General features: G+C 45.0%; 3 protein-coding genes across 3 annotated transcripts in view; all 3 read right to left on the bottom strand.

Annotated features, from left to right (window-relative positions):
- Positions 1-3001, bottom strand: part of ARHGEF4 (Rho guanine nucleotide exchange factor 4) — a 179050-nt gene extending 176049 nt beyond the window's left edge. Inside the window, exon 1 of the mRNA XM_060241899.1 lies at positions 1394-3001. Within this exon, the coding sequence (XP_060097882.1) occupies positions 1394-2953 (1560 nt within the window). The 5' untranslated portion in view covers positions 2954-3001. The remainder of the gene's footprint in view (positions 1-1393) is intronic.
- The window catches only part of PARL (presenilin associated rhomboid like), a 530597-nt gene that overhangs the window by 192477 nt on the left and 310646 nt on the right, over positions 1-27474 (bottom strand). The gene's annotated exons all lie outside the window — the stretch shown is intronic.
- LOC132574320 (uncharacterized) overlaps positions 2962-27474 on the bottom strand; it is a 113004-nt gene continuing 88491 nt past the window's right edge. The window contains exons 3-4 of the mRNA XM_060242681.1: positions 3010-5656; positions 2962-2978 (exon numbers count right to left, since the gene is read on the bottom strand). Of these exons, the coding sequence (XP_060098664.1) occupies positions 2962-2978; positions 3010-5656 (2664 nt within the window). The remainder of the gene's footprint in view (positions 2979-3009; positions 5657-27474) is intronic.

Genomic DNA, 27474 nt, shown 5'->3' with positions numbered 1-27474 from the left:
TGTCACACCTAAACTGTCCAAAACGTGAAGAAGCCAATGTATAAGAACCATCTATCATAGCAAGAATGTCTTGCAGTGCAAACACTTCCCTCCAGAGGACATAGTAAAACTGAGCCACAAACGGTTTGTTCTCCCAGTCTGTTGTTACCTCAGGGTTGCCTGATCTGGGTTGGGAAATACTTGGGGGCTGAGTCAGAAGAAGGTGGTGTTTGTGGTGGGGAGAACTTCAATGGAGTATAAATTAATGCCATAGAACCCACCTTCCAAAACCGCCATTTTCTCCACGTGAAACAATCAGTTGTAATCTCAGGAGATCTCCAGCCACCATCTGGAGGTTGACAATCCTATGCAGCATGATGGAAGTTATATCCCTCTGTGATTTCATAATCTTGCTTCCTCCAGATAGACTGAAGGAATCTTTGAGGCCTACCTTAAGAACCTGCATCGAGCAGGCACAACAACACAAATCCACTTTGAAACAATTTCAGTGATTAGAGTCACAGAAATCACAGCCCAGAGTGTCAGCATAGCAAGTGTTTCCTGAAGCAAAATACTGTTCATTTAAAGCCAATTTGTGAGGTTTTTCTTAACACTGGCTGAACTGTTACTTTTATTTTTGCATGATTTCATGTTTTGGGGATACGGGTAATGTGACAATGCATGAAAACAATAGCAAGAACACTGGCAGAACAATAGCTGAGGATTCCTGAGTATTTTTATGTTAAAGAATATGAATTGCAAATTGGGAAATCCTCTCTACTCACTGGAAGACAACAGTAGCATCCAGCATCAGTTTCAAACCACACAGTGTGACCTGTCCAGTTTTGTCCAAATAAAGAAGGGTCCTTTACATTAATACTTGTTAATGTAATCCCATGACCCAAATACATAAATAGAAACATGAAGGCAGAAGTAGCTATGCACTTAATTTTTCTGAGGAATACTTGTGAACAGATCCTAGATTCTTGTCCAGATTCTATTAGATTTAGCTGTGGGAAAGTTACATGGATAAGTTCTGGTGTCACCTTTCCCTCTAAATGTATTATTAGCAGGGCTTTTTTATTGAAAAAGAGGTGCTGGAACTCTCGAGAGGGAAATGAAGGAGAAACACATGAGTGCCCATCATGAACTTTTAAACATCTTTTGAGAATTTTGTTTCCACTAGGAGGTTTTCCACACATTCCCCAAGGAAAAAAAGCCCTGATTATTATTACTTTCAAAAGATGATTTTGTAAGAGCTGAAAATAGCATCAGAGCAATTCCATTCCACTGACTGACATGGAAAAATAGCTTTAAAATAGCAAAAATAGAAGGGTATATTTTAGGGGGGAGAAATGTCATTGTACTTCAAAATCAGACTGTTCCCCACCACCACCAAAATAAAGCAACTCACCACATCTCTGATGATATCGCTCACTGAGGAAGCAGTGTTTAAGCTGATCTGTGACTGGCTGCTTATCCCACTGTCTTCTCTTTGATAGTCATTATCTAATGAATGCATAGACAACAAGAAGCTAGACCTAGGTTTCAATGTCTTTGGCCTTTCTGGAGCTTCCAAATTGCTATCCATGGCAGAAATGTTGCCCAGAGATATCATTGAAGTGGAACTTAATCTTCCAGGGTAATAGAAACCCTTTCGAGAACTGGTCCTAGGACTCTGAGGTTTGGGGCTCATAGGCCTGCATGGCATATCTTTCCGTTCATACATTGACAGATGGGGGCAAGAAGGAGTGAAGTGAGAAAATGATGACTGCAAGTCAATTGGGCTGACTGGAGATTTCAACCAAAATTCTTCAAAGGAAGCATCTTTGTCATTGTCCATTGCTTCCTCTTTCCCATCGTAGTTTGGGCAATGAGAACAGTGTATACTAAGTTCACGAGATACACCTTTCCTCCTCCTATCACCTACAGGCATAAAGTCACTGGTCCCAGAGGAATCAGAATGCCCAGCTTCTGTAGAAGAGCCATTAGACACTCCTGAACTCTTACAGATTTGTCCGTTGTGGCACTCAAGTTTTTCTTTGGATGCCCTTCTAGCAAAGCTGCCAGGGCTCCTGTGTGTACAAGAACTCTGCTGTGTTGGAAGGGAACTAAAGGCAGATCGCTTCAGACCATCTGCCTCCTTGCTTTTCAGAAATGCTTTCCAGGACGTTTGGTACAACTTGGCTTTTTCCTTTTCATTTTTCATTGAAATCTTTGGACTTTGTTCAGCATTTTCCTTCTCTAAAGATTTAGATTCAAAGAAACTTGAGAAGGATCTGTGGGCCAAGGCCAATCTAGTCCGGAATTTTTTACTCTCTGTGCTTTTGTTCCTTTTAAAGTCATTCTCAGATGAGGATTTCCTCAGTTCGGGATATTCTGCAGACTCATTCTCATTATTCTCAACAGAAGTTAACACTTTTCCTTCAAAGTATTTTGATCTGGCCATTTTTGGAGTAGGACTAGTGCCCACATCTTCTAAGAGTGTCCGGCCAGAGCTGGAAGCCTTTCTCAGGCTAATTCTGTTAAATGCTCCAACAGGTCTTTCATAGAATAAGTCGTCGTCATCTGAATATTCTGCAAGGCAGCTGTCCTTGCTATGGGAAGTGGAGCTGGATGAACTGTTTTGCAAAGACTTCGTGCTGTCTTCTACCTCACCCTCTTCCTGTCTTCCTAATTCTTCTCTCTTGTTTTTGGTGCTGCCTTGATTTTCAGCAATCATTGGCTTGGTTTTCCTGAAAGAGGCCATTTTAGAAAAGCCTAAGAATTTAGAATGCTTGGGAGACTTCTCTGTGACTTTAGCCTGATTGTTTTTCTGCACTGCCTTATAGAAACTGCTGTTATTACCCTGGAAGTTAAACATATTCTCATCTGTCTCCTCACTGTTCGTGCTACCAGTGCTAATATTATCTAGACTTGTTTTGGAGACAACATCCAGGTTGTCTATTTTCAGTGAAGCATCATGGACAGCCATGCTAAGTTTCAGTTCACTGGCTCTGCTGATGCACTTGGAATATCCCAAAGAGAAGCTTGAAGAATCGTCACCATGCTCCATTTTTTCATCTAGTACATCACAGGTTTTATTATCTTCCTTCTCAAAAATGTTATTGGGTACATCATTCTCTAAAGTTTTACCACTAGCAGTGACTTCAGTACAGAGGCCACCAATTCCATTAATTCCCTGCCTTCTTGTCATAGTTACATAAATGTCTTGCTCTACATTTGTGGCCATAATTTCATCCACCACCATATGAGCCCTCGTTTCAGACTGTAAACTGTCTTGCGCTGTCTCAAAGTCAGAATCAGCATTCCTTTGGCAGGGCTCAATTCCAGCATTTATGGCATACGAGTTTGCATTTCCCTCTTCACTCCAGTGTTCTATAGTGCTTTCCAAACTTAAATGATTTAGAAGGGAATCATTCTCCACAGTTGTTCCTGTCGAAGTTGCACAGTTGAACAATGGTGGGAAATCTAGATGAGTGGCCTCACCTTTGTCATTAGTGGGTTTTGCACTTTCTTGGGTAACAAGCAACCCATCTTGACCACCTGATATAACCTGTGCTTGCAAAATATCTTCCCCATAATTTGACTGTGCCTTTGGAGCTTCCCATGACCCTTGAGCACTTTTCACGGGAATAAGGGGAGAGGCCAGATTCTCATGCTGCAGTATCTCAGTGGTTAATCCAACCATATACTTCTCACCTCCCATATTCCCATCCTGCAGCTCTTTCTGTCCTAGAGGTTGTACTGATATAGATTTTATCTCTGAAACCTGCTCTGATTTTTCCTCCTGACAAATGTCATGCGACCTGGATGCTACTTTAAGGGCAGAGACATCTCCCCCATCACCAGAATAACAGTTCTCTCTTTCCATACCCAAAAGATGATCACCTATTCTCTCCTGATCAGAAGGACACTTGAAAGCACTGCACCTTCTGCTCATATTCTGAAACTCTTTTTCCCTTTGATGTGCTGTGGAGTCCCTTCGACTTGAGGTTGGAACCCCATCCACAATTTCCCACCCTCTCCTTAACTCACTCACCCCAACAAAGGCCTCATTATTTTGTGATTCAAGGCAGTTTTTTCCCATGTCCAATTGCTTACTAACAGTGGAAGCATGGATTTCACAGGGATTTTCACAGTTATTCATGATATGAACACCAAGGTAATTTCCTTGGAGTTCACTATTACAGATTTCAAAGTCAGAACTAAGCTCCTGAGAGAGATTATGACTTCCTCTCCCATCCTCTAATCTGGATTGATCTGTTCTTCGTATTACATTGGCATTTATATTTGTTGATACACACTCCAGAGTGATCTCCTGTTTTGAATCATGCTCAGACTGCTGTGATAGTGCCACAGACATGCCCTCAGCAAATACATCTGCTCCTTTTGTTGTAAAGTCACAGGTCTTGAATTCACTGTGTAAATTTGTACTGCTAACTTGATAGGTGTCTGGCACATGTGTTAATGGATTCTTAACAGAGTCCAAGTGAGTGTTAAAAGTGTCAATACCTGTGTCATTTTCCATCTTTAAGAGTTTCTGTGAACAGTTATCAAACGGTCCCAAATTTTCACATACATTTACATAATCCGATACTGTTAGGTGCAATCTGGAACATGACCAACTGAGTTTATCTCTCAGGCAAATACAGTCACTGGCATGTTCTCTGACCTCTTGAGCACTTATGTTCTCAGGAGTACTGTGCCATGATTTCATTTCTAGGTCCCCTGTCCTCTGGGGTGGCAACTGACATTTAGATTTTAAACATGGTAAACCTGTCGTCTTCAGCTTTTTGCCACTCAAGTGAGGAACAGTGGCTTGCTTGCTGCCCATAATACTTCTCCTACTGCTAGGTATGTGATTTTGTTTATACTTGACATTGAATGCCTCACAGTTTCTTTTCCAAGTTCTGTCTGTTTCTAAGTGAATATCAGGCAAACTATACCTTGAAACAATTTCTGTGTGAACAGGCTTGCCCTGAGTCTCAGGGAAAGTCAGAGAGCTTTCTGAGTTTGCTCTTACACAAGCAAGCCTTGTCACTCCCATCCTTGTGTTACCTTTGACAACAGCACCTTCAGCCAATTTTTTTGAGCTGATTTGGAGTTGTTCCTGTTGATGTACACATTTTGTCTCCACAACCAATGTATCCGGAGTCTTTAATGCAAAATCTTCTTTACTAGTTTCCGACCCTGTGTGAGGAACTGTGTAAGGTAACTTTTTGTCCTTCTCATTGTCCTCTTCTGTTTTGGATACTTCTCTGTGTGTCTCCAATTCACCTTTGTCAGATGATCCTTGTAGAACTGTAAGTAGTTCCACGGTTTGCTTTTGCATATAACCGTGTTGTGTTGTGCACAGAGGCTTCGAAGGAACTGTTTCCACCTTTGCTTCAAAAAAATTGACCCATGGTTCTTCTATTTCTGAAGAAAAACAGTGTGAACTCAGGTTTGTGTCTCTAGTGAGGTCGCTAGCAATGGAATCCGAGTCTGATACACTTTCATAAGGCTCTGTCTTTATGTCTGATAAGGATTCACTTTGATGTGATTGAGTCTCAAAATAATCTTCATCTGTTTCCTGGCCTGATCCACGTTTCTCCAGCTCTAATGTGCTGGGGGCAGAAGTCTGATCTTCATCAAGCTCCTCTTCACTTGTGCAATTTTCTACTGGCTCTGGGACCTACACAGAAAGAGAAAAGTGCCCGTCAAAGATGGAACTTCACACAAAAAAAATCTTACCATATAGAATTAAGTTCTTTAACATTCATTTAACATATTTAACATTTAAATATATTTAACATTTAAAAATATTTAACATTTAAAAATATTTAACATTTAAATATTCTGGCTTGGTTCAGACACTATAACCCTGGAACGGAGGTAGGCTTCCCAATCCTCATGTCCCAGTGGGGGATCCCCCACTTTTACAGGCTTCCCCCTGCCCCCAGCCAGCTGGCCAGCGGGGGAAAGCCCCACCCTCCCACAGCCACCACCTACCTGTAGATCTCTGGCAGCTTTAGAAACCTGCAAACAGGTTCCATTTTAAAATGTTTGTGTGTGCCTTTAAATAAGAGCAGGAAGTACTTCATTGGGAAGGGTCAGCAGCAGACTTTGTCAATGCAGAGTCCCTTTGTTTGTTTTGCTTTCGTTTCAGAGCAAGAAAGTGTGTGTTAGGGTTGCCAATCCCCATGTGGGGGCAGGGGGTCCCCAGTTTGGAGGCCCTCCCCCCATTTCAGGGTCATCAGAAATGGAGGGGGGGAGGGAAATGTCTGCTTGGCACTTCATTACTCCCTATTTACTATTAGATTATATTTTAGACTGTTTTTAAATTATTTAAATACTTAATTGTTAACTGTATTGAACTGTATAATCTTGTTTTATTGTTTTAATATGGCTCTTGCCATGTCCTGTAAGCCGACCTGAGCCTGCCTCAGCGGGGAGGGCGGGGTATAAATAAAATTTATTATTATTATTATTATTATTATTATTATTATTATTATTATTATTATTATTATTATTATTATTATTATTATTATTATTATTATTATTATTAAGACTTATTCCCACAGGAAGTAATGGAGAATTAATCGGCAGATATCTGGGGCTACGGGGGCCAAATGTTCAGTATAGCATCCAGTCAGTATAGCATCCAGCGCCTCTTCCCAAAATACCCCCCAAGTTTCAAAAAGATTGGACCAGGGGGCCCAATTCTAAGAACCCCAAAAGAAGGTGCCCCTATCCTTCATTATTTCCTATGGAAGGAAGGCATTTAAAAAGGTGTACGGTCCTTTTAAAAGTGATGGCCAGAACTCCCTTGAAGTTAAATTATGCTTGTCACATCCTTGCTCCTGGCTCCACCCCCAAACTCTACTGGCTCCACCCCAAAGTCCCCAGATATTTCTTGAATTGGACTTGGCAACCCTAAGTGGAGGGATAATTAGACTCAAATGGTCTTCCCTTTGCATGTGGCCAGCTAATAAGTCATATGCATTTTTGCAACTAACCAGAAAACTTGTGCTACAAACTAGGATCCAAATTCTGATTTAATCCACATTTGGAAAAATGATTTGAATGAAAAGTGGAAACCATAGTTTGCTGATTCAAATGTGAGACTAAATGGCAAGGTGATACCAGAGGCATCTAATTCAATTACCATATGAACAGCCCTTCTGGATCAGACCAATGATCCACCTAGTCCAGCATCCTGTCTCACACAGTAGCCAACCAGTTCCTTTGGAGGGCCAGCAACAGGGCATAGAGGTCAAAGCCTTCCTCTGGTGTTGCTTCCTGGCCCTGGGATTCAGAGCTTTAGTACCTCTGAAGGTGGAGGTTCTCATCATGGCTAGTAGCCACTGGTACACCTATCCTCCATGAATCTATCTAATCCCCTTTTGAAGTTGTTTGTTCTTGTGGCCATCACTATATCCTCTGGCAGTGAATTCCACATTTTAATCATTCTCTGTGTAATGCAGAATTTCCTTCTGACCATCCTGAATCTACGGCCCACCAGCTTCATTGGATGCCCTTGAGTTCTAGTATTTTAGGAGAAGGAGAAAAAGTTCTCTGTCAGCTCTCTCCAACCCAAGCATAATTTTATAAACCTCTATCATTCCCCCCCCCACACACACACACACAGTTGTCTCTTCTCTAAACTGAAAAGTCCCTGACTCTTCAGCTTTTCCTTACTGGGAAGGTGCTCCAACTCCCTAATCATCTTGGTTGCCCTCCTCTGTACTTTTCCCAGCTCTGCTATGCTGTTTTGGAGATACAGTGACCAGAACTTTATACAGTATTCCAAATGAGGCTGCACCATACATCTGTACAGAGGCATTATAATAGCCATTTCATTTTCAATTCTATTCCTAATAATCCCTAACATAGAGTCTGTCTTTTTCACTGCTTCAGCACACTGCCTATCCACTACAATCCCAAGATCTTTTTTTCCTCTAAGTCTCAGCAAGTGCAGACTACATTAACCTATACTTGAAACTGGGATTTTTTTGTCTCAATGTGCATCACCTTACACTCGTCACAGGTGCCGAAGAAGAAGAGGGATGAAGGAGCATGTGAATCCAAGGATCCTCCATGTTCATTCATGTTAGGGCAAACCATTATGTTTGAACCAAGCCTGAGTGAAGATAAGCTTGTATATGGTGCATTATTATTATATGCAGATCAATGTTTATGCCCACTTATTTGTTAAAAAAAAACCCTTAAGCAAAGTGCATTCCGCTTCTGTGTAAATATGCACCTGTTCAGGCCTAATCATGTGCCACTGTGAATTGTAGCTACAGGCCTGACTGTGATTCAGGGAGCTTCCTTCCAAATTAATGGTCATAAAATAAAACATTGATACATTGGTCTTTCTGCAGGTTCCTGGTTAGGGTTTCCAACTTTTGGCTGGGAAATTTTTGGAGATTTTGTGGGTGAAGCCCCAGAAGGGTGGGGTTTGTAGAAGGGAGGAACCTTAATGGGATATATAATGCCATGAAATCGAACCTCCAAAGCAGTCATTTTCCCCAAGGGAATTGATCTCTGTAGTCTGGAAATCAGCTGTAATTCTGGGAGATCTCCAGGCCCTATCTGGAGGCTAGCAACCTTATACCCTGTTACGATCTGCAGTCTGCATCATGATCATTGTGCATCACCCTTGGGACTTTGCAAAAAATACCATATTACCTGAGTGAAGCACAATGTTGCCCAGATTTTAAACATTCACCGAAGGAATATTTTAGCCTTGATAGTTGCAGAGAAAAATAACGAAAAAAACATGGGCTCTCTGCTCCTTAGAGAAATGGCCACCCAACTCAGCCTCTGCACTATGCGATTGCCTAGTCAGAATATCATTTTTATGACTATATGTTCAAATTCCTTAAGAACGCAGTCTGAAACATAAATTTGGAAATGTAGTTTAATGCCTCCCCCTAGTGGCTACATTAAAAATACCTTCATCGTTTTTTGTTGAACAACATAAGTACGTAATCCTTTTGAGTGAATGCATAAGGTCAAAGCAGAGAATGATTGGCAGGATTACAGATGCAGTCTCATGCTTCCACAACCTCCGCACATTGACCAGACATTTAGAACAGTGCCTATACACATACAAACGTCTACAAATAAGGTATTCTCACAAGAACTCTGCAGTTCTCAGTCACATGGAGAAATTCTCCCTCTACATTTGCACTCATGTAGGTTCTGTTCTGGGCTTGCAATCAACATATGGAGATCTGGAGGGGAGAAGCAGGTGCAACCCTGTTCCTTCCTCCAGGTGTTGACTGTTGAAGGCCTGAAAACAGACAGTTTTGCAAGTGATACAAGAAACATTCAAAGTTTCTTTGAACTTGCACATTCTGATGTGGTATATAAGAGCAGAAATGTTTGTTTCTACCTTGCATTATAATTTCTAAATATTTGGAGATGTCATCTAAATGGTTTTATGAGCATGTTTTCCTATTGCTATGAGCAGACAACTAATTTTAAAACATGCATTTTTGGTTGCTGATGGTTATTTCCTGCCATTGCAAAAAAAAACTCCTCCTAATGATGTGGCATTTCCAGTACTAGAACTGAAGTAGGGGTTATTTCTATGGCACAAAATCATTAATGTCTCAACATGTATAATGCTAGTCACGGCAGCATACTTGGGAAAATATTTTCTCATAGAAGAAGAATTGCAGATTTATACCCTGCCCTTCTCTCTGAATCAGAGACTCAGAGCGACTTACAATCTTCTATATCTTCTCCCCCCACAACAGACACCCTGTGAGGTGGGTGGAGCTGAGGGGGCTCTCACAGCAGCTGCCCTTTTAAGGACAACCTCTGCAAAAGCTATGGCTAACCCAAGGCCATTCCAGCAGGTGCAAGTGGAGGAGTGAGGAATCAAACCCGGTTCTCCCAGATAAGAGTCTGAACGCATAGTTCTCAGCCATCCTGATCTAAGTCTCAGGAAACCTTTGTAGAGCTTTGGTTCCCTATTGCTGCACATCTCTCTGACATTGACATTCTGCCAAAAACTAAATTTTACCATAGTCTGTTTTATTTAAAAGCAGAGACACTTCCTCACTATTGTAATATGGTTTTGATGCCCTCCCCCCAACTAGGAAACCTTGTTCACCCTGTGAACATAAGAAGCCATGCTGGATCAGGCCAATGGCCCATCCAGTCCAACACTCTGTGTCACCCAGTGGCCAAAAAATTTATGTATATATATAAATACACACACAGAGACACACACTGTGGCTAATAGCCACTGATGGACCTCTACTCTATATTTTTATCTAACCCCCTCTTGAAGCTGGCTATGCTTGTAGCTGCTACCACCTCCTGTGGCAGTGAATTCCACATGTTAATCACCCTTTGGATGAAGAAGTACCTCCTTTTATCCGTTCTAACCCAACTGCTCAGCAATTTCATCGAATGCCCACGAGTTCTTGTATTGTGAGAAAGGGAGAAAAGTACTTCTTTCTATACCTTCTCCATCCAATGCATAATCTTGTAAACCTCTATCATGTCACCCCACAGTCGACGTTTCTCCAAGCTAAAGAGCCCCAAGCGTTTTAACCTTTCTTCATAGGGAAAGTGTTCCAAACCTTTAATCATTCTAGTTGCCCTTTTCTGCACTTTTTCCAATGCTATCATATCCTTTTGGAGGTGCGGTGACCAGAACTGCACACAGTATTCCGAATGAGACCGCACCATCGATTTATACAGGGGCATTATGATACTGGCTGATTTGTTTTCAATTCCCTTCCTAATAATTCCCAGCATGGCATTGGCCTGTTTTATTGCTATCGCACACTGTCTTCACATTTTCAGTGAGTTATCTACCACGACCTCAAGATCTCTCTCTTGGTCAGTCTCTGCCAGTTCACACCCCATCAACTTGTATTTGTAGCTGGGATTCTTGGCCCCAATGTGCATTACTTTGCACTTGGCCACATTGAACCGCATCTGCCACGTTGACGCCCACTCACCCAGCCTCAACAGATCCCTTTGGAGTTCCTCACAATCCTCGCTGGTTCTCACCACCCTGAACAATTTAGTGTCATCCGCAAACTTGGCCACTTCACTGCTTACTCTCAACTCCAAATCATTTATGAAAAAGTTAAAGAGCATGGGACCCAGTACCGAGCCCTGCGGCACTCCACTGCTTACCATCCTCCACTGCGAAGACTGCCCATTTATACTCACTCTCTGCTTCCTATTACTCAGCCAGTTTTTGATCCACAAGAGGACCTGTCCTTTTACTCCATGACTCTCAAGCTTACTAAGGAGCCTTTGATGAGGAACTTTATCAAAAGCTTTCTGGAAGTCAAGGTAAACAATATCTATCGGGTCTCCTTTGTCCACATGTTTGTTCACCCCCTCAAAGAAATGTAACAGGTTAGTGCGGCAAGATCTTCCCTTACAGAACCCATGCTGAGTCTTCCTCAATAACTCATGTTCATCAATGTGCCTACTCATTCTGTCCTTGATAATGGTTTCTACCAACTTTCCCGGTATTGAAGTCAGACTGACTGGCCTGTAGTTTCCCAGATCTCCTCTGGAACTGTTTTTAAAGATGGGGGTGACATTTGCTACCTTCCAGTCCTCAGGAATGGAGGCAGATTTCAATGAAAGATTACATATTTTTGTCAGAAAATATTTGTCATTTTTGTGCATTTCTGTGCATTCTGCGTAATATGTTTTGTCAGACTCTGACCATTTTTATTGCCTTCCAAGCCACTATGTACTTTACTGGCATACTTAACTGGAATTGCAAGACAACACATTTAAGATCATAGCACCTGAAATGTCAATTTTTTATGTTTTAAACTGGGGTTTTTTTGATGTTTTATTACATGTCTATATTCATGCATGTGCATGACCATGTGAACTGCCCTGAGCTGGCCTCGGCGGGGAGGGCAGGATATAAATTGAATTAAATAAATAAATAAATAAAATGCCTATTTGAATAGATCAGGGGTGGCCAAACTGCACTTCAAGAGCCACATTTGGCTATTTCACACATATTGTGTGGCTCTTGAAGCCCCCACCAGCTGCCCTGCCAGCTGGTTTGAAGAAGGCATTTCTCTCTTTAAATCAGTTCTGCAAACCAGCTGATAGCTTGGAGAATGCATTTAAAGTTAAAATTGCTTTTCACCTCTCCCCTCTCTATCTGAGAGCCAGTTTGGTGTAGTGGTTAAGTGTGCGGACTCTTATATGGGAGAACCGGGTTTGAGTCCCCACTCCTCCACTTGCACCTGCTGGAATGGCTTTGGGTCAGCCATAGTTATCACTGAACTTGTCCTTGAAAGGGCAGCTTCTAAGAGAGCTCTCTCAGCCCCATCCGCCTCACAGGGTGTTTGTTGTGGGGGAGGAAGATAAAGGAGATTGTGAGCTGCTCTGAGACTCTTGAGTGGAGGGCAGACTATAAATCCAATATCTTCTTCTGTCTTCTTCTTCTATCTATTTTCCTTCCTTCCTTCCTGTCTTACAGCTCTCAAACATCTGACATTCATGTCTGGCAGCTCTCAAACCTCTGACATTCATTCTATTCCTATTATTTATGTTAATCAAGTTTGTCCACCCCTGGTATAGATTATGTTACCTTTGTACTGAACCGACTTTATGAACCATGTCTGCATGATTCTGATCCTAGGTGAATTGTACAGTTGTATTATGTCTAAATTTCGGTGTGGGGGGAATTTAGCTTAATTCTGCACAGGGGCCATTTTGTAGAAAAATAGGTGGTGGAGCTCATCCAGGGATTGTTATGCAGCTGCACCTACTGTTCAATGGACAGGGTGGGAAGGAGGAGGTGGAACTGTCAGAAAGGTTCAGGAGCTGTGCTCCTGTGAGCTCCCACTGAATCCGAGGCCTGATTCTACATATGCTGTGTATCTTCTTATAAGTCAATAAAAGCTGAGAACTGGGGAAAGATGCAAAACACCGAATAGGACATTCCCTCCTTTAAGAAGCTAATTCTTTTATATGCCCACTGGGTCTCTTCAGGAAGAACTTTTTCGCCGCTTTGCCCACTAGATATTCAGAGCCTTTTTCCATTTACTCCACAAAATAGCTGTTGCTAGTACAGCAGCTGTTGCTACCTTGCAGACTGGGTTATTTTCATCGTGACAAAGAAAACATTTCATTTAGAATACTAGTATAAAGAAATGGCTCAACCTCTGTGATAAGTCACACAGAACATGAACAGTTTAAAAAAATAACCAACAGATTCCAAATTGAGGAAATGTCTTTCTCACGTATATTTCATCCATTCCCGGCCTCCATACATAGCTCTGCCAGAGCTTTCATACGCACTATCCCCGGGTGCGTCTCGTGCAAGGCTTCGAGCACTTGCTTCCAGAGTTGGGGAGGGACCACCATTCTGCTGCCCCAAAGAATACATCCTTTGTGTAAGGAGAGTTCTTCCCAGCAGGAAACAGTCTGAATGCTAGACTGCTGTTCTTTTGAGGGGTTATAGAGTGTTTCGAGCCCGTCCCTGTGGCATCGGTCCCATCGTTGTGGGACCAAGGGGGCCGGCGCAGCGGCACGCCGAAGCAGCCTGTCACTAATAACACCGGTCAAGATGCAGGACAGGAACCTGGAAGTGACCGACAGGCTGCTTCAGCGTGCCGCTGCGCCGGCCCCCTGGGCCCCACAATGATGGGACCGATGCCACAGGGATGGGCTCGAAACACTCTATAACCCCTCAAAAGAACAGCAGTCTAGCTCGCTTCCCCCGAGCCCTGCCGCCATAAGCCTCAAGGGGGCTCATTTTGCGGCATCTCCCGGCGGGAGGGTGGCACCCGCACGGGACACATATCAAATGAAAGAGGGGGCGCAGGGCTATCAGAAACAGCCGGCGGAGGGAGTCGGGAGACCACTCCACTGGGGGATCCACACCCCGAAAGTGATGAAGGTGGCGCAGATAGAGCCAACAGAGCCAACAGGACAAAATAAATAGGCTGCATTATGCAGCACAGTTGAGAAAGTGCCTTATCCCATATACTGATGAAGTAAATACAGGATCTGAGAACAAAATTGCACTAGAAGACACAAACACAAAGCTCCCTTACACTGAATCAGTGCTTGGGTCCACCAAAGTCAGTATTGTCACATAAGAGAAGCCCTGTTGGATCAGGCCAGTGGCCCCTCCAGTCCAACACTCTGCGTCACATAATAACATAAGAGAAGCCCTGTTGGATCAGGCCAGTGGCCCCTCCAGTCCAACACTCTGCATCACATAACAACATAAGAGAAGCCCTGTTGGATCAGGCCAGTGGCCCATCCAGTCCAACACTCTGCATCACATAACAACATAAGAGAAGCCCTGTTGGATCAGGCCAGTGGCCCATCCAGTCCAACACTCTGCGTCACATAACAACATAAGAGAAGCCCTGTTGGATCAGGCCAGTGGCCCATCCAGTCCAACACTCTGCATCACATAACAACATAAGAGAAGCCCTGTTGGATCAGGCCAGTGGCCCATCCAGTCCAACACTCTGCGTCACATAAGAACATAAGAGAAGCCCTGTTGGATCAGGCCAGTGGCCCATCCAGTCCAACACTCTGCGTCACATAAGAACATAAGAGAAGCCCTGTTGGATCAGGCCAGTGGCCCATCCAGTCCAACACTCTGCATCACATAAGAACATAAGAGAAGCCCTGTTGGATCAGGCCAGTGGCCCATCCAGTCCAACACTCTGCGTCACATAAGAACATAAGAGAAGCCCTGTTGGATCAGGCCAGTGGCCCATCCAGTCCAACACTCTGCATCACATAACAACATAAGGAGGGAGGGAGGGAAGGAAGGAAGGAAGGGAGAAAGGGAGGAAGGGAAGAAGGGAAGAAAGGAAGAAGGGAGGGAGGGAAGGAAGGAAGGGAGGGAAGGGAGGGAGGGAGGAAGGAAGGAAGGAAGGGAGGGAAGGAAGGAAGGAAGGAAGGAAGGAAGGAAGGAAGGAAGGAGGGAAGGAAGGAAGGAAGGGGGAGGGAGGGAAGGAAGGAAGGAAGGAAGGGGGAGGGAGGGAGGGAAGGAAGGAAGGAAGGAAGGGGGGAGGGAGGGAAGGAAGGAAGGAAGAAAGGAAGGGAGGAGGGAGGGAAGGAAGGAAGGCAAGGGAGGGAGGGAAGGAAGGAAGAAAGGAAGGGAGGGAGGAGGGAGGGAAGGAAGGAAGGGAAGGGAGTGAGGGAAGGAAGGAAGAAAGGAAGAAAGGGAGGAGGGAGGGAGGGAGGGAAGGAAGGAAGGAAGGGAAGGGAGTGAGGGAAGGAAGGAAGGAAGGAAGGAAGGAAGGAAGGAAGGAAGGAAGAAAGGAAGGAAGGAGGGGAGGGAGGGAGGAGGGAGGGAAGAAAGGAAGGCCGCCCCCCGCCCCCCCCCCCCGCTTTCGGCCCCCTTACCTTATTCCAGGGCGGCGGATCCAGCGGCGGCGGCGGCGGGGAGTCCTCCGGCGGCGGCCTCGCGGCGAGGGAGGGAGGGAGCTGCCGGGGCTGGCCTCTGGAGGCCTCCAGGGACCAGCGCCGGGCCTCTCCGCTACCGGCGCTGGCCTCTGGAGGCCTCCAGGGACCAGCGCCGGCTGCTCCGCGGCTTCCCCGCGGCCTCCGCTGGTCCCTGGAGGCCCTCCAGAGACTCTGGAGGGCCTCCAGGGACCAGCGGAGGCCGCGGGGAAGCCTTCGCTGGCCGGCGCTGGTCCCGGAAGGCCTTCCAGAGGCTCTGGAAGGCCTTCCGGGACCAGCGCCGGGTGCCCCGCGGCTTCCCCGCGGCCTCCGCTGGTCCCTGGAGGCCCTCCAGAGACTCTGGAGGGCCTCCAGGGACCAGCGGAGGCCGCGGGGAAGCCTTCGCTGGCCGGCGCTGGTCCCGGAAGGCCTTCCAGAGCCTCTGGAAGGCCTTCTGGGACCAGCGCCGGGTGCCCCGCGGCTTCCCCGCGGCCTCCGCTGGTCCCTGGAGGCCCTCCAGAGACTCTGGAGGGCCTCCAGGGACCAGCGGAGGCCGCGGGGAAGCCTTCGCTGGCCGGCGCTGGTCCCGGAAGGCCTTCCAGAGCCTCTGGAAGGCCTTCCGGGACCAGCGCCGGGTGCCCCGCGGCTTCCCCGCGGCCTCCGCTGGTCCCTGGAGGCCCTCCAGAGACTCTGGAGGGCCTCCAGGGACCAGCGGAGGCCGCGGGGAAGCCTTCGCTGGCCGGCGCTGGTCCCCGAAGGCCTTCCAGAGGCTCTGGAAGGCCTTCCGGGACCAGCGCCGGGTGCCCCGCGGCTTCCCCGCGGCCTCCGCTGGTCCCTGGAGGCCCTCCAGAGACTCTGGAGGGCCTCCAGGGACCAGCGGAGGCCGCGGGGAAGCCTTCGCTGGCCGGCGCTGGTCCCGGAAGGCCTTCCAGAGCCTCTGGAAGGCCTTCCGGGACCAGCGCCGGGTGCCCCGCGGCTTCCCCGCGGCCTCCGCTGGTCCCTGGAGGCCCTCCAGAGACTCTGGAGGGCCTCCAGGGACCAGCGGAGGCCGCGGGGAAGCCTTCGCTGGCCGGCGCTGGTCCCCGAAGGCCTTCCAGAGGCTCTGGAAGGCCTTCCGGGACCAGCGCCGGGTGCCCCGCGGCCTCTCCGCGGCCTCCGCTGGTCGCTGGAGGCCCTCCAGAGTCTCTGGAGGGCTTCCAGCGACCAGCGGAGGCCACGGAGAGGCCTCCACCACTGCCGCCGGGCCCCGCGCGCGGGCGGGGAAGGCGGGGAGTGAGGGTGGGAGCGTCCCTGCGCGTGCGCAGGGGCCCTGCGCAGGCGCAGGGACGCTCCCTCCCTCACTCCCCGCCTTCCCCGCCCGCGCCCGCGGCCCACCGGCTCCGGGGCTGCCTAAACCGGGACCTTTAATGGTCCCGGTATAGGCAGCCCGGGATCCGGGATTGGGTGGCCAGATCCGGGAATGTCCCGGGAGACCGGGGCGGTCTGGCCACCCTACGAGGAAGTCACGTTACTTCAGGACTTCCTCTTTGGTGAAATACTTTAAAAGTTGTCTCAGGATCTGGATACAACAACCATAAACCTTATTTTAGGAAGAAATATGTTCTTTTTTTCTGATCCCTTATCTGACTGTTCCTCTATAGTCTCTTGAACAATGAAGACTCCGTTACTTTCCATGCAGAAAGAAGTACTTGGCAGTTGCTTTGAAACCACCAGAGATATTCTATAGGTAACAACCAGTTTGGTATAGGGATTAAGTGCGGAGACTCTAATCTGGGAGAACCAGATTGATCTTCCACTTCTCCACATGCAACTGCTGGAGTTACCTTGGATCAGTCATAATTCTATCAGAACTGTTCTCTCAAGAGCAGTTTCTGTCAGAGTTCTCTCAGCCCCACCTACGTCATAGGTGTCTGTTGTGGGGAGGGGAAGGGAAAGGAGATTGTAAACCACTCAGAGACTCCAAGTGAAGGGTGGGGGTATAAATCCAATCTCTTCTTCTTGGGACAGCATCATTCCAGTTGTTAGCCATCAGGTACTTCATTCCCTTCATCTGACGTAGTGTCACAGTGAGAGAATGACCCTGTGGGATTGTGGGCTATAGATTCTGGCAGTGCCCAAGGTCACAGGCAAGCATCCATACAATTGAACATGGCTAGTGGCTAATAAAGAGCTAGTGTAATGTCATGAGACCCAGGTTTAAATCCCTTCTTTGCCATGAAAGCTTGCTTGGTGATCCTGAGCCAGCCATTCTCCCTCAGTCTAACATATTTTAGGAGGTTATTGTGGGGAGAATAAAATGGAGGATGATATAAGCCACCGTAAGTCCTCACTGGAGAGAAAAATGGAGTATAAATATCTAATAAAATAAATAAACAACCCTAGGTGCAAGCACAGCCCACAGAAATGATGGTCTCTGAGCAATCTTTGTACACATGGATTATTTACTTCAGTTTGGATACTACTGTGAAGCAGTTTTTTCCTTGCTTCCATGCACCTCCCAGGTTTTTACCAACTTTTCTGCATTTTTTCCCCATGCCAGCTTTACTACTATGTCTGGTCCTTTCCACACTGGTACCATTTTGCCTGCCCCAGTGCCCCACAGTAGCCATTATTCCACCACCACCAATGGCAGGCTCTTAAATCAGCAATTGACATGTCATTATAATGTTATAATGACCTATCAGGCTCTCTGAATGCCAAAAACTCTGGTGTTCGAGAATCTCTGGATATCTGAGAACCTGATATAACAATATATCAATTGCCAATTTTTTTTAAAAAAGTCCCCAGTGGCATGGGAGGAGCAGCTGCTACAGAGGACTAAGGTAAGGAAAATGCTGGGAAACTTGCCATATGGAAGCTCCCCAGTCACCATGCTGTATTGTCAGCTACAGAAGCAACAGAGAAACCACCCAAGCCCATGTGTAAAACAACAGTGCCAGTTGCCAATTGAAAGAACAGACTTATACCATTATAAGGCATTACAGTCATATGATATTCAAAGGCTTTAACCTTTCAACAAGGCTACCCAAACTAGACTGAAAAACAGGGTGAACCACAGCTTCCTTGTCACACCCATGAGTGATGAATTAAGAAAAACGGTTCTTCCCCAACTGTGAACCTGTTTGCAATATAACTTTCTCAATACTAGCCAGGAGTAGGTGTGTTTAATTCAGTCATGCATCCTCCACAAATTCCAGACTTCAAAATCACCTTGCACAGCATGAAGTTCTAAGAGAAATTCCAAATAATCAACAGCTTGGTTATTATACGGCAGGCATTATTGTGGAGAAACAAAAATATAGAAATTCCTGTGTCCATTATTTGATGGTCATGGTTCAGTCCATGGATCAGTTGGCACCACACCAGGTATTCTGCTTTTCATGGCTAATCTAGAAATATCTGTGCTATAAGAACCTGAGGCAAAATCTTTAATCCTTACAGTATAGGGAAAGGATGTACACAGGCTAGCCACGGTGCACTGAGAAGCACAGTTGTCAAAGCTCATGCAGAAAAGACAGTGCAAACAGAATGCCTGCAGCCACAATCCTGTGGGAGTAAGGCCCACTGCACTCAGTGATATTATTTACTTCTATGGCCGTTTTCGCACTCACGTTTTACTGGCGCCACGACCCTCCTGACGCCGGCGAATCTGCATGGATTTCGTACCAGAAGCGCCGGCGCACCCAGAAGCGCCGGCTACTTCCGTCGCTAAGCCAGCGCAAACGCAAATCGCAAAGATGCAGGAAAACGTTTGCGCTGGCTTAGCGACGGAAGTAGCTGGCGCTTCTGGGTGCGCCGGCGCTTCTGGTGCGAAAACCATGCAGATTCGCCGGCGTCAGGAGGGTCGTGGCGCCAGTAAAACGTGAGTGCGAAAACACCCTATGTGAATATACAGCTTAATCTCAAACATCATACAGCTTAATCTCAAACATCAAAATGGTATGCAGGAACCACAGTATGAAAACCTAGACTTTGTCTTTCCTTACAGATGTTATCTTTTACAAGTTACATTCTAGAGAGTTCACTTGAAACTTAACCAGCCTTTTATCTTTCACCAGTTTCTGTGATATCTTGGTCTAGAAATATCAGTGCTTGATCCAAAGAAGGCTCCTGTGCTTTTTGCAGCAAGAATATGCACTGGAGACATATGATGAGGTATGTGTATACTACACAGCTTTCTATCATACAGGAGAAGAAGGCCCTATAAACATTCTCCAAGTCCAGAACCAGCAACTGCTCCCACTGCTCACTTCAGGCACATTAGTTTTGTACTGTTGGAACCAGAGATAAATACACCCATTGTCTATTTCTTTCTGTTGTTGTATATTATTATCATTGTGAGCCTTTTCATTCCATGCAGTTTCAATGCTGGCGTTTCTGGTTGGTTTGTTTCTTTTACAACCATGTATGCATTAAAGCTCAAATACTTTAGCCACCAAATGAGAAGGGAGCACTCCCTGGAGAAGACCCTGATGCTGGGAAAGACAGAAGGCGAAAGAAGAAGGGGACAGCAAAAGATGAGATGGCTGGACAGCATTACTGATGCAACTAACACAAATTTGAGCAGATTTCAGAGGATGGTAGAAGCAGGAGGGCCTGGCATGACTTTGTCCTTGAGGTCGCAAAGAGTCAGACTCGACTGTGTGACTGAACACCAACAACATGCATTATGTGCCACAATGGCAAAAAAACAACAATAAACACTCCGAAAATTATTGATGTAGGGAAATAGAAAATGGTACAAAATGAATATTCTCGGTTTGGTATGCACAAGTGAGAAAGAAAACAGAAATACAGATTTTTGAGTTGAACCAGTAGAGAATGGTTGAATCATCCCCAGTTGGAACTAATTCTTTAACTGGCTAGGGAAAAATTCCTAAAACAGACACAAATTTTAACTTAATGAGAAATCAATATAAGATAGTCATTTGATAGTAATATACCCCTGTAATGTTTAACATACCTCAAAACAAAAGACTACTTGAATACAGATTGCATTCATAAAACATAAAAACATGTGAAGAACTCTGATGGATCAGAACAGAGGTCCCTCTAGTCCAGTATCCCATCTCACACAGTGACCAACCAGTTACTCTGGAGGCCCACAACACAGAGGCCAAGGCCTTGCCTTGATGCAGCCTCCTCTTGACATTCCTATGCAGTGGTTTATTGCCTCTGAATATGGAGGTTCCCTTTAGTCAGCACAGTTAGCAGCCACTGACAGACTCTTATTAATCTAATTCCCTTTTAAAGCTGCCTGTGCCTGTGGCCATCCCTGTATCTTTAAGCATCCATCACAGAAACTCAAGAGGGACTTTTTAAACCATAGGAAAGTGGTAGTTGTCTTGAAACCTGCAATTACTGGATTTGTACTTGTCCAATTCCTGCTGAATTCTAGAACAAAATTCTAACACATTCCAGGATGTCTCTCTTATAATGGACATTAAAACAGTATTATTGGCTTTCCTGAGCATGGTAAGCAGGGGTTGTTTTGTAGAGGAAAAGGTGCAGGAGCTCAGTAGCATATCTCACTCGTATATGCCCTGGGATCTGTGTGCAGTGGGGAGAGAATTCCCCACTGCATGCAGACCCTGGCTGGAGGTTCAGGAGCTGTGCTCCTATGAGCTCCTGCTGAATTCAAGCCCTGATGGTAAAAGGGGGAAAGGTGGGTTTTGTTTTTGTATGCTGTCTACAAATAAATTGTTGATACCAAAGTTCTGGAAACAATGCAACACACACATCATCCTTCAATGGTTGATTAAGATCTGGGAAATCACAAGCATGTTGAAATTAGCCTATATATTAAAATTCTTAAAGGGTTTATAGCAAGTGCTGAAGTACTCAAACTCTCTTTGAATGCTAACAAATGTGTGCCAGAAATTTCTTGTTGATTTTTTCCCCTACAATGTCTAAATTTTATATTTTTAAAAAAATTACTAGCTGCTTTTTCTGCAAAACAAAGTGAGAGATCAAAAATAATTCTTACCCATGCTTTTCTAAACATACCATAACTCCTGGAGACCAAGGCAGTCTCCTGTTACAGCAATGCTGGAAAGTGTGGTTTTGCTTCCTCTTCAGGTAGCATTTATTTACAGGTATTGGCATCAGTTTTTCTTTCCCTTGGTTCAATAATCCATAAGCCTTACAGTCCTTCTTTATCCATTTTCTGTCACCAGTGATCTGGCGCTCCCATTGATCTATGACCAATGATATCCTGTTGGGTGCTGCTTTGAATGCTGCTTCCATTTGTGATCCCAGCTCCACAGCCCTGGCCAGCGTCAAAGAATCTATTTGAGAAAACAAGGCTTCTCTTATCCGCCAATCTTCTGCTTTCTCAATCAACTGTTCAAGCACCAGCTCATCTTGCAGAGATCCAAAGTCACATCCCGATGCCAGCTCCCACAGTGCCGAAACAAAACTCACAAAGGTCTCCCCAGGGAGCTGTGCTCGCCTCCGGAAACAGAGCCTCTGTAACCTCTTGAAAACACTGTGCCTAGATCCAAAGTGCTCTTGAAACTCATTGATAGTTTCAAACAGCGTAACAGGTCCCAGTTTTGTAAGAGTCTTCTGACTTCCTCCACACAAATGATGGGGAAGATGATACTCCATGTTCTCCAATCCAGAGAACTTCAGGTTGCATCCTGTGAAACTCAGGAACTGGCTGCTCTCCTACTTCTGGTAGAAACAAAGGAGGCAAGAAAGCCTGCAAGTAAGGCCAACATCTTCTAGTAGTGGTATAAACATGCTACCTGGCTTTCCTAGTTAAGAGCATAGGTTTAGTCAGCAGAAGCACATCCAGACACTTCCCCTGCAACTGACTTGACCTGTAATTTGCTTCCTCCGCCTTTTAAAATTCATTTTTCTCTAAGCAGGGCTGCAGCTAGTATGTGTCAATGGGTTCATTCTCTCTCTTGGAGGCAGGAGCCCTGTTTCAGCTCACTTTTTTTTTTTTTAAGAAAAGAAAAGAGGTTTTAATTTGTAACATAGAAGTCTCCATTTAAAGAATGAGATCTTGTTTTTGTAATAGGAAAATTTCTAGTTAACTATTCTAAATAAGGGGAAATTAAAAGCAGAGAAATGAGAGCCCCGTGGCGCAGAGTGGTAAAGCTGCAGTAGTGCAGTTGGAGCCCTCTGCTCATGGCCTGAGTTCAATCCCAGCAGAAGCTGGTTCAGGTAGCCGGCTCCAGGTTGACTCAGCCTTCCATCCTTCCGAGGTCGGTAAAATGAGTACCCAGCTTGCTGGGGGGAAAGTGTAGATGACTGGGGAAGGCAATAGCAAGCCACCCCATAAAAAGGCTGCCGTGAAAACGTTGTGAAAGCAATGTCACCCCAGAATCGAAAACGACTACTGCTTGCACAGGGGACTACCTTTACCTTTACCTTTTTTAAAAGCAGAGATTGCCAGGTTCTTCAGCCTGGACTTTTCCAATTATGACATCATTGGTCCCCAGCCTGGAGCTCTGGCATCACCTAGAAATGCTACTGTCCCAACTAATACGAAAGGCTGGCTATAACCTCATAGCAGGTAGAAGACAGGAAAACAGGCAGGGAATAAGGAGGGCAAGAAAGTATCACTAAGACCAACAAAGTTCATACCTTGAATAAAAGTTTGTTGGTCTTAAAGGTGCCACTGGACTCAAACTTTGTGCTTCTGCTTCAGACCAATACAGCTATCCACCTGAATCTCACTATTACATTATGGATAGTTAAGTCTGTGTATTGCACATTCTTGGAATTATAGCGTCAGAGGGAGTGGAACAGGATCTTGGAAGTCATGTACTGCAACTCCACGCTCAATGCACGAATATACAACCACAGGATTCCCAGCAGATTCCTCTGCTTAAAAGACTTCCAGTAAGAGAGTCTTCCCATGTCTGAAGGAAATCTGCTTCACTGTCTTTACCATTAGAATGTTTCTTCTAGTAAGTATCTACTTCCTTGTAATTGCTACTCATCAGTTCTCATCCTTTCCTCTGAAGCAAAAGAGACCAAGTTTGCTCCACCTTCATTTATCAGTTCTTCAGATATTTGATCATCTCTTCCCATATTCTTCTTTTCTCCAGACTAAATCATTTTCCCTTCTAGTCCTGGTTTCTTACATTCACTTCTAACTTCCTGGGACTGACACCTTATAATGCCTTATTCCATCTGACGTCATAATAAAGCATCACCAGATGTAAAATGACACTCAATCCAAGCAAGCCTGCATAATCTTCAATAGCACAGAGACTAATTTGTATTAAATAGAAATGAAGTAATCTTTTTTAAAAAGCACTCTCAATATGGTCATCCCCGTTTTTACACAATATTCCAAACTATGTATAAAAATTGCTACCCAGAAACCTGCCAATAACATTTAGAAGGGTGTCTTTTTTCTTTCAGCAATGGGTGCAACTTTACCACCCACATAAGCCACATCATTTGTCTAAATATAACCCAACACTCCTCAGATGCAATGTCACAACTCCAATCTGCAAAGCAGGATGAACTGTAGGTTCAAAGTTGTTTTTTCTTCTGATTAATGCATGGAGATTGGCTGTCTGCCAGGGTGTTGGTGTTAAAATGTACATGTGATCAAGGAAATTGGGAATGAGGCTGGGAAGACTAGGAATACAGGCATCTAGAAACTGCACTACTGAGACTGTTCAGGCAACCTTCCTTCCTTACGTTAGTTTGATACTTTCTTGACTGGACTTGGACTTGCCCAGTTGCAGAGGGGGAGCTGAACCATGAAAAATGACAAAAAAATAACAGGCTCATAAATTGTAGTAAAATATCCCCCAAAAAAGGCCATAACAGGCACATGACAATCTCTGGTAAACAGGAACTGTTGGTGAGTAGATCAGTTTTATACTAGTTTAACTGTCATGCCTCCCACAAATAATTCTGGAAACTGTAGAATGACATTTTGAGATCCTCAGCCCTTTCCACAAAATTTGTTTCAAGGGTTGCCTGGGGAAATGGAAGCCTACCAAGTATTGCATGCATATGTCCATACTTGCAGTTATGTACAATCCAAAGCAAATCCATAACAAATAAACACCCAAAATAACTATAGCCTGTAATTACCTTCAATTAAGGAGTGCTGCAAGCAGAGGTTAATAACAATGTAAATTGTTTTAGAAAAACAAGTAATTTTAGCAGGGTTACTCTTTTTATGGAAGGTAAAAATGCCAGAAAGATGGATTGCTTCATATTGCAGTAAAACTGACAGCCATCATCCTCTCTCTGTGCGTGCTTCTTTTTACCAATATGGTACTCACAAAATAAATACCTGATCCAAAACCAGGAAGTTTCATTCATTTGCTAATTTGCATTAATAGCAGATTACATTGCAAGTGGCTTTTATCAGAAAATTGTAAATAATTCCTTACTGTGGTGGAGAGGGGATGGTAGTCAAAATTTATGTAAACTAAGTGCTGCATCCCTCCAAATGAAAAATACAATATTTTTCAAAAGGTGGCTATTCCCCTCCAGTTAGAATAAAGAAGCAGACACAAGACTTGGTATTAACTAAGTGCCACTTTATAAATTATTTACAAATATTGTGGCAAGGATATAACCTGGATGCGGACTTCAGGCAAGCCAAGTGTCGGCCCTCTGACAATTTCCTTGCCTTATGCTGGGCGAGCACCCCTGCCCCGGATGGGAACTCTGCTACCTGGCTCACCCCTTGCCAGCAATGTAACTAGAAATCACCCTGCAAGGGCCCAGCCTCCCCAAGCCGTAAAGCCCATAGAAAGACAAAGCCCTGCCAAAGCAGCTCCAAAGTCAGCCCCCATTCCCTGCCCAGGGCTGAGGGACCCCTTTTACCCCAAACAGGGAAGGTGTTCTCTGGTGCTCGCCATATTTGCTTTTATCTCTTTTCACCAATCCACCCTCCACTTAGAGTTGCCAAACTCCAGGTGGGGGCAGGGGATCCCCTGATTTGGAGGCCCTCCCACCGCTTCAGGGTCATCAGAAAGTGGGGGGGGAGGGAGATGTCTATTGGGCACTCCATTATTCCCTGTGGAGACCGATTCCCAAAGGGTATAATGGAGAATTGATCTGCAGGTATCGGGGGCTCTGGAGGGAATGTTTTTTTTAGGTAGATGCACCAAATTTACAGCATAGCATCCAGTGCCTCTCCTCAAAGTACCCTCTAAGTTTTAAAAAGATTGGACAAAGGGGCCCAATTCTATGAGCCCCAAAAGAAGGTGCCTCTATCCTTCATTATTTTCAATGGAGGGAAGGTATTTAAAAGGCATGCGGTCCATTTAAAAGTGATGGCCAAAACTCCCTTCATAGTTCAATTATGCTTGTCACAACCTTGCTCCTGGCACAACCTTACCTAACTAATGGCTCCACCAGCTCCCAAACAGTGTCCCACTGTACGCAGTACAAAGTAGACAAAACACACACACAAACCTGCCAAGCCAATCACAGAAGGGTGTAAAAAAGTCCTACCCAGCCCCATCAATGATGACCAGCACAGCCTAACCAGCATACAGGGTGAGCCAAGCACAAGACAGGAAGAGGAAGTGGGGAGGGAAGAGCTACTGTATATACCCTGTTGGCTTCTCCCCCCTCCCTTTGCAACCTAACGCTGGGACACTTGCGTCCCACATTACCGCCTTCTCCACCCAGGTGAGGCAAAGGCAGCCCCCTCCCGCAGGCACTGACTGGCTCCATGGGTGGGGGAGCCATGTTGTCTTACCGTATTGTACCTGAATATTTTAAATAAGCATTTGACCAGTTGGATTTCTTTTTATTGTTTTTTCTAAGTTAAATTTAGTTGATTCCATGGCATTCTACTAACACTAGTCTGTTGTCCTAGACCTACACTAACTTTCTGCCTGAAATGCTGACACCTGTCTGAATCCTAAGGTATATCTACTTGGCTGCTTCATTTTCCTAAAGTGGTTGTATATCACCCCAAGATCAGAGATTAATTATGTACAGCATTAGGGTGCCAGAGCCACAGAGAGAATGTGTTGGCATTATGATGTCATGGTTGCATTGCCACACTGATATGTAGGGCACTCATCAGATCTTGCTGGGAGGGTAGGTGAATTTCTGGTGACCAGCCCTCTTAACCCTTTCTCTCGCTGGCTATTTGGTTAGTTCAAGCACTGGCTAAAAACCTTTGACCCACCCCCATCCTAAGGCCAAGCCTGTGAATTTGCAAAGACCCTGACTGGGACTAGGTTTTAAGCTGGCTACAATTAGTTGGTTGTCAGAATGAGTGGCCTTGGAACATGTTCTCTGGAGGATCCCTTCAGGAAGTCCACCCAGTATGGCTGTACTTCCTTCATCCAGAAGTAGTGCACAGTTACATGCTGGACACTGATAATCAGGCATGGTGGTCACCTAAAAGAATCAGGTAATATTAAGGTTTTGTCATTCCTGGGTCAGAGAGAGATGGGTTGGAGAACAGTCCAGAAAGCACTGTGCACATTCTCAAAGGCTTGAGTTCTCTCCAAGTTCCTGTAGCATCCTATCTCTGGCAAAATAAAAAAGCAACAGCATACCCATCAAAAGCTACAAGCACAGGTCTGTATAGCTTCAGTAGACAGAAAAGTCCAGATTGTGCTACATAATGAGATTAAGGGTGATTTCTACCACCAGTGAAATGTTGTCAGAACCCTAATGTATTCAGATTTCAGCAGTAAACTGCTAGACCACAAAGGCCTTAATTCTGTGCTCTCCTCCAGAGTTAAGGCAGCAAAAATAAATCTTTATCACAGGAAGCACAGGTAATAGAGAGGACCATATATACTAATGAGATTAAAGGCTGAAAAACCAGTTCCCAACAAGTCTGATGGAAACCATGTTTCTCCTCAATGGAATATGGCCTTCCTCCTCATATTAATTACAGGTGTAAAAATGATTTAGGCAGAGATGGTGCTGTCCAATACAGAACATGCCTCTCTGTTAGTACCTTTATAAACAAGGAACTACAGCGATTGCTAACAGATGGACATAATTAATGGACATAAATCTGACATCAGAAACCACAACATTCAAAAACCATTGGGGGAACAATTAACCTTCCAGGACATTCAGTTGCTGACCTAAAAGTAGTTCTCTCACAAATGAATTTCAAAG

Source organism: Heteronotia binoei, chromosome 6 (assembly GCF_032191835.1).
Source record: "Heteronotia binoei isolate CCM8104 ecotype False Entrance Well chromosome 6, APGP_CSIRO_Hbin_v1, whole genome shotgun sequence".
Lineage (NCBI taxonomy): Eukaryota > Metazoa > Chordata > Lepidosauria > Squamata > Gekkonidae > Heteronotia > Heteronotia binoei.
The sequence above is the reverse complement of the archived record's forward strand: the minus strand, read 5'-3'. Positions and strand labels throughout refer to the sequence as shown.